General features: G+C 36.5%; 2 protein-coding genes across 2 annotated transcripts in view; one reads left to right on the forward strand and one right to left on the reverse strand.

Moving 5' to 3' along the window:
* LOC134848873 (FAD synthase-like) overlaps positions 1-1,456 on the forward strand; it is a 34,027-nt gene extending 32,571 nt beyond the window's left edge. Inside the window, exons 4-6 of the mRNA XM_063866389.1 lie at positions 101-472; positions 549-763; positions 961-1,456. Of these exons, the coding sequence (XP_063722459.1) occupies positions 101-472; positions 549-763; positions 961-1,371 (998 nt within the window). The 3' untranslated portion in view covers positions 1,372-1,456. The remainder of the gene's footprint in view (positions 1-100; positions 473-548; positions 764-960) is intronic.
* A 2,577-nt stretch (positions 1,457-4,033) lies between these two features.
* LOC134857028 (reticulon-4 receptor-like 1) lies at positions 4,034-9,871 on the reverse strand. Its single transcript, XM_063873358.1, has 5 exons — positions 9,544-9,871; positions 8,976-9,292; positions 8,454-8,813; positions 4,726-4,919; positions 4,034-4,453 (listed from the first exon to the last, which is right to left on the reverse strand). The coding sequence occupies exons 1-5, from the start codon at positions 9,735-9,737 to the stop codon at positions 4,340-4,342; spliced, it is 1,179 nt and encodes a 392-aa protein (XP_063729428.1). The 5' UTR covers positions 9,738-9,871; the 3' UTR covers positions 4,034-4,339.
* Positions 9,872-12,288: the final 2,417 nt, after the last annotated feature.

Here is a 12,288-nt window from a genome sequence, read left to right on the forward strand (position 1 = left end):
GATTGTGAGGCTGCTTTGAGATCGAAAGGTCTTGACCAAAAAACGACGTTAGAAACCAAAAAAGACCCAGTAAAATTTAAAATATCAATGCCCGTCAATGTACCAGGAGTCCCTCAAATTTTTGAGAAAATGCTTCCCTTGATCGAAGATCAGTTCAAAAGTACGGGCGGAACTTCGGAGAAATTCACTAGATATGTGTACATAGATAAAGGCGAGATGACAATTTCAAATGAGATTAATGCAGTTTTTAAGAAATTCCAGCTACCAGAAGTACAGCTCGGTTCGTACCCCAGTTGGACAAGTAATTACTACAAAACCAAGTTCACAATTGACGCGTTAAGCGAGCAACTTCTTGATGATGTCGAAAATTACCTATCCAAATTACTTCCGGAAGGTTCGATTAGACACGATATAATTGATGACCCAATTCAATTACTACCTCAATCTGTGTACAATTTTGATTCCGATTTAGGTAATATTTGAAAGCATTTTTTACAAACATAAAATAATATTCTTTATTGTTTGTAGTGATTCGTTGTAGTGTTTAGTTAAAAATGTAGTGAGCCTTATCGAGAAGGCTTTGCAAGAACATGGGCCAAATAACGTGGTTCTTTCTTTCAACGGAGGAAAAGATTGCACTCTGTTACTTCATATGTACGAGGCGGTGTTAAGAAAACATTTCCCGACGGAAAAGGCGAATTTGCTCTTCATAGAAACAGCAGAATCCTTCGAAGAACTGGAAAACTTCATTGAAGCTACAAAAGTAAGAACAATTTTGTCTCAAAAGTAAGAACAACGCTTGTTGAGATTTTTTATACAATTTTGTATGTTTTTATTTTATCGACAGGTACAAATTGCTATGGATAAAACATACAGTAATGGTGTGATTTCCTTGGATTAACTTTCTCTGCCGAACAGCGCGTTGTATAATTTCAATAATCATAGTTGTTTCTTATTCAGAAGCGCTATTCAATTGGTGGATATTACCACATCAAAAGCTCCAACATAATCGAAGGATTGAAAAAGCTGAACAAAGACAGCCCAAATATCTACGCCATCATTTTGGGAACTCGCAGTACAGATCCAGGCGGGAAGAACGCCGCTGAATTCCAGCCATGTGATCCTCAATACGGTAACTTTCTGAGGGTGAACCCAATTCTAAACTGGCGCTACTCCGAAGTGTGGAACATCATCAGGACTCTCCAGATACCCTACTGTATTCTGTATGACCAGGGATACACCAGTCTAGGGTCCAAGTCCAGAACGAAAAAGAACCCAGAACTGTTTGTGGAGACTATTGGCAAGAGGGATGTGTACAATCCCGCATACTTGCTGAAAGCTGAGGAAACTGAAAGATGTTCGAGAGACTGAACTGAAATTTTTTCTAGTCATTAATGTCGAATTCATGAGTACACAATTTGTTTTTTTTTAACATGTGTCATTAAAATTTTCTTTGTTGTCCCATACAATGACTGCTAGTGGTATCACTGCAAATGAACTAGCCAAATATTTTATTTTAGAAGATACTGTTAGTCACTTTGCATCTGGTCATAATGTGTCATTAGCCTCGAGCGGACTTTTAGGGGAGGTGCATCTGCAATTGCCTGCTCGAAACTTGTTTTAAACTGCAGGCGAAAGAACTAAGTTCGTTAAAAGCACTCAAAATAGTTAAAGGTGGGTTTGCTGTATCTTGGAGGATGTTCTAGTGCGAGACTGTTTATCTCAATGAATGACGGGTGTTCTGAGGAGGTCTCGGGTGATTGCGGTAAAAAGGAAGGGGTTTGAGGGATATTAGTTTATAGGGTAAACTGAGCGGAGACTAGTTGATGACGGTGGTAAAAATTTTACATTCAGAATGTAAGTTCTGGGGGTGCCGGACATCAAGCCGACGGGACTTCAAGCCGAATCGTAAAATTAGGGACTTCAAGCCGAATAGTTCTTTATAAACTCGTGAAATATGATTAATTTGAAAACTTTTTTGAAGAATTTCTGAATTTCATGATTTTTCTTCACAAGTTATTGGCGTTTTCATAAAATTTAAGCCTCCAAATGATGTTTCGGAAAGTTGAAAAGTAAAACATAGTTGAAGGCATTTTTCATGTTTATAATTTATGCATTTCAAAAACCGGCTGATGTTATTAACGGATGCCAATCACAAGTGGTGCATCGTCATGAATAACGTTTATTATCGACTAAACTTGCCAAAACTTTTGAAAAATAACGTTTTACAGATGATAAAATAGTGTTTTGAGGTGCTTGTAAAGTTTTAATTTCGGCTTGAAGTCCCTTCGGCTTGAAGTCCCGTCGGCTTGTTGTCCCAGGCCCTAGTTCTGGGGAATTCAATTTTGTAGAACCCTTTATAGTGCGGAGAGTGGCGTTTTAAATTACTTTGTTTGTTATTTATTTATTGTTTAGTTTATTTGTTAACGTGAAACTGGCGGCATGGGACCATGTAGGGCATGCGTTATTGAAAATTGGCCTGACCGAAGTCTAGGAGGTGACCAGAATTGTCTCTCTTGATGAGTTAAGTAGTTCGATACAGTAGAGGAGGACTTTGGAAACTGTTCAACTGTACGAAGGGGTTAAAATTGTCGGCGTATGATTGTAGTTTAACTTCGGAGATGGGGGATAATGGTGCATCATGCACGTAAAATTTAATATAGTGGACGTTAGGACACAATGTAATAAAATGGCCTTGTCTAAATCCATCACTGATAAAAAAAAATTGATAAGTGATAATGCCGTAGTGATTAAGTGCATCGGGCTGGATAAGTGCCGTTGATGGTCGGCTTTGGGCAGGTGCTTGTTTAGATTGGGTGATTTAAAGATTCCAAAGTTTTTTTTATAGCTGGGCTTAAAATTGCGATCCGGCGCAAGATTCTGACATTTTAAGGTCTTTATTAGGTTTCGGGAGGTTAGTCTTTTTTGAAATTTTGATGTTGAGACACAGAGGGCTTCAAATTATTTGTTGAAAAAGTAAATAGCTAACGGCCTTTATGTGTTAGGTAGTGTATGCCTTCTAACCTGTGTAAATTGAGAAAATTGAAAGAAGATTTACAGGTTGTTCGATGGCGTGCACTCTTTCGACACGGAATACTTTTATGAAGTTGATCAAAAATGCGCTCATTCCCCCTAAACTATTCTCATCAGTCTGAAAGACTACTTGGAAAGTAAATTCACAAAAAACGCACCGCTCTTATCAATGCCCAGAGCGGTGAATTGCACCGCTCATCAATGCCCAAAAAATTTTTGAATGAAAGTACAAAAACAGTTTCATTCTCTCATTTTTCAAAAATGCTATAACACCACGCGTATAAAACAAACAAATAAGTTTTCTTTTCAAAATTTTATTCATTAAATGAAGACATCTTTTTCATCCCCGCATCTCGAAATCTGTGTCGGATTAGCTGAAAGTTCAGACCAGCATTCTCGTTTTAAAAACATCTGAACTCGGGTAAGAACATCTGAACTCGGGTAAAAACATCTGAACTCGGGCATATTATCTGATATTGCAGTAAAAAGCACACCCTACGCCAATGTTTCTCCACACAATTAGGGGTTGGTCTGATGACATACTGAAATCTGTGATTTATTGAAATTGCAGCAAAATGCAGCTGAAATCTCGGCAGTGTGTGTTTTTTCTCAGATTACTTTTATTGTCAGGTTACTCTATTTAGATTACGTTCAACCTTTCATGTTATGTGGCGGAAGGTTTTCAAAAAACCTTCAAATTTTTAAATCTTTTTTTTTCTAGCGCTTATAACTTAGTACCGAAAGCTATTTAAACACATACAAGAGTGGCAGTTAGGAAGATATATCAATGAAGTCACCATTTAGCCAAAATACAATAATCGTTCCGTCAGATCAGAGGATTCTTTTAGGTGTCAAAAAAGAAGGAATTCCTGAAAGAAGGGGCATTCTAAATTTTCCAGTAGCCTTTTCTCAAAATTGATTACAAAAGTTCAAGAGAACATATTATTGAAATTAAAATTGAAACTATTAATGATCTCAATTAACTGAACGTTATAGAGTTATACACATTTATAATCCATCAAAAACTATGAAGATTTTGAGACAATTTTATTGAAACTCTGAAATATTTAGGAAATCGATGTAGGAAAAACATAAGCAAGCTGAAGGTGGTTAAAATCAAAATAACCATCAATAGTTTGAATTTAATGATAGTTAGAAAAAATTCAGAGAAAAAACCTCATTCAAATGGTAATCTTGGTATAGTCAAGTGCGCCCACAATTGCAGGGCAATTACGAGATATGAATGCATTTGCTAGGTCCCTTAAAAATTTCCAAGTTATTATCGACTTTCTCGAGATTTAAAAGTTTAAAAGTGTTTGTTTGAAGAATTCAGCAACACATCCCCCATCGCCCCGCTGGCTCGGAAGTGTCTGCGTCTTTTCTGTGCCATCATCCTCTGCTTTTTGATCGTGATGTAATCCTACATGAAAAGAGATAATAGTTTAGAAGAACAGTACTTTTGATTTCGTCACTGAGCTTAGTTCAAATACTATAAAATAGAGGCTGATAGTTGATTGCGTAAAAATTTATACCATTAACTTAAGCTGATTATAATACATGAAGTAAATATACATGGTGCACGAGAGGGGGTTCTTGTGAATCTCGGGACCAAATATTGGAAAAATAATATCAGCCAATCAGAATGAAATATTAAAAGTCTGAGGAGAAAGCAAAATAATCGTACGCCCCTACCTTGTAGCGTCTGTAGTCCTTCATGTGCATCCGGATCCCCACTGCCAGCACCACTGCGGCCACGAGTGCGGGCAGAGCAAGAACGACAATGCACACCTGCCAAAAGGGCATCACCCGCTGATCCGTCCTCTCTTTCATCTCGGCCTTGAGCCAGTTGTACTGACTGCACGATTTGAAATCGAGTTTGTTCAAATCTACAAAAAATAAATGGTACAAATTACTTATTTTTTGAAAAAATAAAGCGCTTAGATACTAGTTACTTAAATTAGTGAAGTTTAAGTTTTCGAGCCCAATGAGTCAAAGAAACCAATCGAAAAAGCTCCTGAATTTTTGTGGCCATGATACATAACAAAACTCAACTGGATTATGGCCAAAAAAAACTTTTTTATAGGTTCGATGGGACAGCTTGATGACAAAAGCACCCTTTGTACTGTTTTGAGATATCCATTTTTGGCTGACTGACCTTTTGAATTTGAATTTAGTGAGAAAAGTTTACGTATACAGCATTTAACTTGCATGGTTTGCTCACAAACCCTGAGGCTCATACAGGGACACCTTGAAAAACCATAAACCCGAAAATGTTACAGTTATTTAAAAAAGATATGTTGATGTAAATCGGACTTATATATAAGGAAATAGTTCTCAATTTTTGTCTTGATTTTTTAGTGAATTCATTTATCATTAACTAATTCAAAATAGTTTGTAACAATTTGTATGAGAATAAGACGTTGTTACACTTTTCATCCTCTGGCTGATTAATTATTGCAGCCGATTCGTTTTTAACAATTGTAAATTAAAATTTTTGGATTCGCGGGCTCTCGTTCATCTCTTTTGAGAAAACTTCTCTTCGTTTAGAAAAAGGATTGGAGACTTCATAAGCATCTGATCAATGGTTTTTTAATGTAATTACTCAAAGGAAAATTAGAAGATTGGTTTTTGTAATCATAAAAAATTGGCTTCATGGTTTCAAATTTAATTTTCAAAAACATAGCTCGTAAAATAAGTTAAAGCATTATTAAAACTGTTTGCAAAACATTTTTTGACAAAAAGCATATAATAACTAGGCCAGCCGATTACTGTGCAAGTAGCGCAGAATGTTCCGTAAAAAATAAGGTTTTAAGCTCTTAATTTGGGCATAATTCAGCTGTTGTAAGCCTACTTAAGACGAAAAATCAAAAATTCCAAACCGGTTTTTCTCGAAACTGGGAAAACTTTTTTGGAATTTTTATAATGTGACGAATCACGACTAAAAGGGCTTTAATATGATGTGTCACTCAACCCATTCCAATGATTACTTGTGGTATTTGACTTTGCGTGGCAAACAAAAACTTACATGACTGGCATAAACATATTAAAATCTGAGGTGTAATTGTCGAGAGAAAACCATCTTTACTCGGTTTGTTAAGCTGTTTAAATGGAATATTGGGGATTGGGGACATTGTGTCGGCAGGGGTTCGAGTTCCTAAGAAGAATCGTCCGCATCCCCGCCACCCCCCCCCCCCCCAAATCCGCTACTGTGGCTATCTGCAATCATCGAAAAACTGTTGTAAGCCTGCAAACTTTTTCTTTAAAATATCATCCAGTAATTTATGCGCACAATCTATCTTACAAGTTTTTTTACCCTTGCAATAGCAAGGGTATTGCCATCGGGTACCAGACTTTTTCCCCGTAAACAACTTTGACCACAGGACTCATTGGACTCCTGGTGGTACATTGGTTCATAATGAGTTGAATTTTTATACTGTTTCTCGCACACCTAGCCTGGTGGCAAGGAATACCCTTGGGATTGCACAGGTCTTGGGTTCGAATCTGACCAGAACCCGTTTTTTTTCAAAAGGTAAATGTTCCGATTTAAAAAAAATTTTGGCCGGTTATTTGTCTGCCTATGTTTTGTCGGCTTAGTTGCCACATGTAAAAATTGTTGTTTTTTAGCTGTAAATGAATTTCACTGCAGTTGTTTTTAGCATTATAAAATCTAGCCGGATCGAAATATTTCTTTTTCCATTGGTTTTTTCCCTTTTTTTTCCATCAGCTTAAAAAATTTCGGCTGAATCAACTTAGTGGCCTCTTATTGCGTCGTTACGTGCAAAAAAAGCGCGCATGTATCTGCTCTCAGATAAAAGGGACTCGTCATTTCTTATAAGCTTAGAACTTTTTCGAATTTCTTTCCGGCATGAAGGGTTTCTGCTCAGGTTTTTTCGGCTTTGTTACCGCTTGATAATTATAAATTCGAATCCAATCAGAATTCGGCGCATCTGGAGCAGAGGTACTACTTGAGACTGCAAAGATTTGCGGTTCGAGTCCGGCCGGACCCTTTTTTTGCAAACTGAGTTTTTGTGCTTTTTCCTACTATCAACCGTCTGTTTATTTTTGTCGGCTTAGTTCTCGTAGCTCGATGGTTTAGCTTTATTTCAAGTTGCTTTAATTCTTAAACCCCCATGCTTAAGGTGACAAAGCCTGGGAGTTTAATTCCAGTTGAGACATGTTTTTTTGGAAAAAGTTTTGGCTAATTTACATTATTGCCTGTCTGCTTATTTTTGTTGTCAGCTTAGTTCCGCAGAAAGGTCTTTCAGACAGCTTGGCTTCTGTATAGCATTCACAAAGCTCTTTAAAGAGTTTTTTGTGGTGCAGGCAACATTTTGGCCATTTTTTGCAGTTTTTTTGACAAAAACGATTTTTTGAGTTTTTTTTCCGTTTGATTTTCATAGTCAGTCATATTTGTATCACAAGTGGTGCAAAGCTCAGCTTCACCTTTGTGCAAAGAATTTAAAGATATAACTTTAGGCTGAATAGTACAAGTAAGACGTTTATCTTTTCAACCGACCATTTCAGGAATTCTCTAACAGAGCAAAAAAGACCTTTGAATGTTTGCAAAAGTCTTTTTATGTGTTTTTTTTTAATTGAACCAGAGAAATCGACAGTTCATACTCAATTAGGGAAAAACTTCGTAGAAAATTCGAGTTTTTACAAAATCCGTACAATTTTGTATATTTTACCAGCTATTATAACTTAGCTGAAAAAGATATCAATTGTTGCCAATCGCTTCCCTGTTGAAAACTTGTCAAAACACCAGAGTTTTTTTTGTGTCGTAATTTCTTGACACTGAAACGTCTTTTGAACCATCTTTTTCGATTTCAAACTCTTGGAGCTCCATAACAAATGGGATTGTTTCGAGGTACGTAAACAACCTGCTTAGACCGTCATAGTTTCTTCCAATTTTTTGAGAGTGATCAGAACAAAAAGCTCCTCTGACGGTTTTTTTAAATACCAGTTTTTGGGTTAGTGCCAAAATTGTCCGTAAAAAGGCTCTCGCAAAAGGGTGAATTTGTGGGCGAAGGGAGCGCCACTTTCCTGAAGTCTATGGGCTTCATTTAACGTCCCTGGAAGCCCGCTTGCTATAACTTTTTAAACAATATTGGGTTAAGTATGAGGGGTCATTATGATATAATTTGAACACACTTTAGTCCGTTTTTTTGCATTGTTTTTCATCCAAAAAGAACATTTTTAAGGGTGAACTTTTGTATCCAAGATTTTCAAAGTAATTGCACTATACTTATTCCGACACAATTTTTGACTATGTCAGTTTTTGTCTAAACCTAAATGAGATATTGGCCTGGATAATTTCTAACAGCGCTGTATATATCTTAAGAAATGGTTAGAAAAAACTTTATTCCATTCGACGCGTGATTCTTTCGATTTTGTTATTGGCTCTAAACACAAAACCTAACCTTCCAAAAGGATGCCAGATTTTTCCAACGGGGAGAAGCAGTTTCCCAGAATGGTGACTCTAAGCCCAATTTTCCTGTAATATTCCGCAGCCATAGGAACCCAGCTCATGTTGCATGAACACACGATCGGGTTTTTCCGCAGATCCAGTGAGAAATGGTTGAACCCTAAGTTCTCGAAGATGGAATCCTGCAGCGCCTCGAAGGGTATAGTCTCCAACTGGTTGTAGCTGAGGTCGATTGCTAGCGATTCGTTTTCGCGAGGCGCTACTCCACGGAAGGCGTGGGGTTCGATGGTGTGCAAATTGTTACTGGAGAAATCGAGATAGCCAAACGAAGCCCCGCAGTTGGCGAAAGTGTCCGCTGAAACATCAGTATATAATTTTAAACGGTTGAAATCTTATCTGAGCAAAACCACTAAAATTAAACAAAAAATTAAGTGCGAGGAAATTTGAAATGTAACCAAAAGATGAAATCTAGTTTGAATCAATCATAATTGTATTATTTTCCTATCAAAGTACCCACCGATGATAATTGGAATGTAGTTGTAGTCAAAACGCATCCATATTTGCTCCTTGCTCGCAAGTTTCTTCCCCCTGCCACACCCATTCAATATATTGGCGCCATTCTTCGCCAAGTTTAGCCCTCGAATGTGTCTGGGCAAGTCGTCCAACGAAAAATCGGTTATCGAATTAGCCGATAGGTCCAAAATCTCGACTGAGTCGGGGATATCTTTGATGTGCTTGGACTCCAGGAAGTTGGCAGAAAAATCCAGTTGTTTTACAGAAGGAGAGAATGGCAAGTCTATCTTGAAATCTTGCGTTGTTCCAAGTTTGTTCATGCTGTTGAAATTCATCTTGATTTATTATTTTTATGGATACCATTTATCATAAAGTCAGAACTTTTTTTGAATCAAATTTGTTTGTCAAAAATTGGATTCAATTTTTGTGTAAGCAAATAGAGGTTTACACAATCATTTATACGCAATATCTTCAATCATTCGGAGAGATTATCGTAAAGGTAGAATTAATTAGAACTAAAGTATATAAGAAGCAATTTTTTAAAACCGTGGCTTTTTTACCGAAAAACTTACCTGAAGTCTGCTTTCGATATACGCCATGGCAAATTGGTTGGTATAGTTTGAAGATTTGAGCTCTTGCAATCTACCCCAACCGATGCGTCTCCCCATTTGAAAGGATAGCAATGACATTCATCTGGGCATTTCCCCAAGATTGGGTACAAAAAGTGGGCGGAAATTAAAATAACTAAAACAGTTGACAAAACCATCTTCTAAGTGGATCTATACAAGTTTCCAAAATAAAGAAATGAACACACAACAGAGTCTATTGGACAAAACGGGTACAAAATGTTATAAGGCGACTGAAACTTAAAATTTATCTGACCGCTATGCTTATTGAAAGAAAATGTTGTGAACTTTGCGCCTCGTAAACATCAGTGATTATGGCCTTAAGAATAATTCAGTTTTGCCATTTTATTGTTACACTGCCATTTCGAGGTCTGTTTATTTTTTCGAAGGACATTAAGAGTTGCAAATGGTAAAGGTTCTTATATAAAGTTTGAAGCAAACAAAAATTTCAGCAACTCTTCTTCATGTTAGAGATTAGACCGAGATTTTTGCTATGGAGAAAGATAACTTGAGGGGAAATAAAAATGGCGAGTCACTCCTAATCTTTTTTTACATTTAGTTGTGCGAACATCGTCTGATACATATACACATAATGATATAAATCTCCTGAAATTAACAGGTTTTTGTCATCAAAAACAACTGGAGTTCGCCGCCTTTATCCCCCAAAGTAATGCAAACAAACCCTGAAATATTACTCAATCAACTCCGATTTATAATTTGTTGTTCGGACCATTACCATGGCATTGAATTGAGAATCATATAGATTATCTAATCAAGGTGTCGCTTCTGAAAGCTCACAAAAAGGTGTCGCAAAAATCTGAAAGAGAATTAGCTTTATGGAATAGAAATTTTTCAAAGATAATTCCGATTCCGGCCCTTAAAAATCTTTTGCAGCATTTGAATAAAATATCTTTTCAATAATATTCATTTTCCATCTCTTATTAACTGAAAGCCCGCTGCCTAAATTAATTCAAAAAAATGTGCCTGAAATATGTTCCGGCAGCACCTAAGGTTATCTATCAATGCCTTCGTCGCCTGTATGTGCTTAATTTAAGGGAGCCGGTGGTTCAAAATAGAAAAAAAGGATAGTTTCCAGGAAGCCCAATTACGGAAGTGTTTGTCAAATTTTGAAAATGAGCTCAACATTTTTTGCAAACGAAGTCCGCATTTTTACCTTTCAGCATAAAATGCATTGATGAAAATTGGTCAAAGAGACTAATCTTTAGTTTTCTCCTCACGTACAGCAAGTTGGAGCAGAACTCTTTTTAATTGTAATTACTTTCCTCATTGAAAACTCATTTGGAAAGCTGGAGCCATAAACATGCATTAAAAAATTGCCCAAACGTCCTAGCTAAACAGGCCAAACTGTGCTCTTATCAGGCGCCCGTTGGCCTGTATTTCTCTAGAATCGACGTACAATCTAGAATGTCTCAAGAATCGACATCTCAAAAATTGTATGTGGAATCCACTAACCAACATATATCGAAATCCACCAAAAATGCTCGTAAAAAAACTATTCTGCCGCGAAGTCGCCAACGAACGACTAGCAATTTGTTTTTGATTCCGCATATGTGGACTCCGCATGAAAAACAAGTGCAGAATTGCGGAACGAGGAGTTATCTAGTGTTTGTGGAGTTTGAAGACAAATCCTTGTATCTTATTTATCTCGAATCAAGAATCTACCCTTTCAACTAGTAAAGTATGCCTTAATCTGTCAAAAATTTTTGAGTCTTTGGGATAAATGAACTCTTTTTCTTGTTTTTTTTTGCTTCAAATTGCAGAAAATATACTGATTTCAACTTTTCACATTTATGATTAAAGTAGATATTGGAGATAAATCGGCTACTTCAGTAAATCTATTGCTGTTCCGGATTAAGTGGCTGTTTCATTTAAAAAAATAAGTTTGCTTTTTGTTCCGAATATTTGTGCTTGGGGTGGTTTTTTTCTTCAGACAAATTTTGACTTTTTACCTAGCCTTTTTTGACCAAATTTTTTTATATCATTCAAGAGGGATTGTTCTTCTGAATTTAAACTTGCAAAGATATTTCACCTCTGATCATTTTTCGTAAAATTATGGGGATTCAAAGGTTGACATTTTGGCCAATTTGGGACGATATTTTTCGCGCTATTAACGCGTAAGCGGAGATTTAATCCGTCTTAGAAATCGTTCCAAGAGGCTTATTTGCCACAATTCATTATTTACTAGCAGCAACATTTATCACTTTATACTTTATATGGCATGTGGGTGGATGATTTTCACAAAAAAAAATCTCAAACTTTCTGCCGCAACACTCGATGTACAACGCAACAACAGCAAAAAACGCAAACACAAGCGTTATTAAGCATTCAAATTCACTGAACTTGCGGCCAGTTAGCCAACAAAACTTAGTTAGACGCCCGTTGAGCTGAAAAGGAAAAAAAGTCAGTAGAAAAAAAATTTTCAAATCCAAAATCTTAAGATGCTCAATTTTTTTTCAGATCCGAATTCTCTCAAGAGTTATAAAATGGAAAACGCACATATCAAAAACGTCATAGTCAAGACGAAAACGACCAATTTAAGCAAAATTTAATTATTTCAGCAGAAAATCCTCGGAATCAAACTTGGAATCTTCACAAGTGCAAAATGACTAATAAAATGTACTAACGCTCTAACTAAACTAAGCTAAAAATAATAAGAAGTAAATAAGAGTT

The sequence above is a fragment of the Symsagittifera roscoffensis genome, chromosome 1 (assembly GCF_963678635.1).
Source record: "Symsagittifera roscoffensis chromosome 1, txSymRosc1.1, whole genome shotgun sequence".
NCBI classification, from domain to species: domain Eukaryota; kingdom Metazoa; phylum Xenacoelomorpha; order Acoela; family Convolutidae; genus Symsagittifera; species Symsagittifera roscoffensis.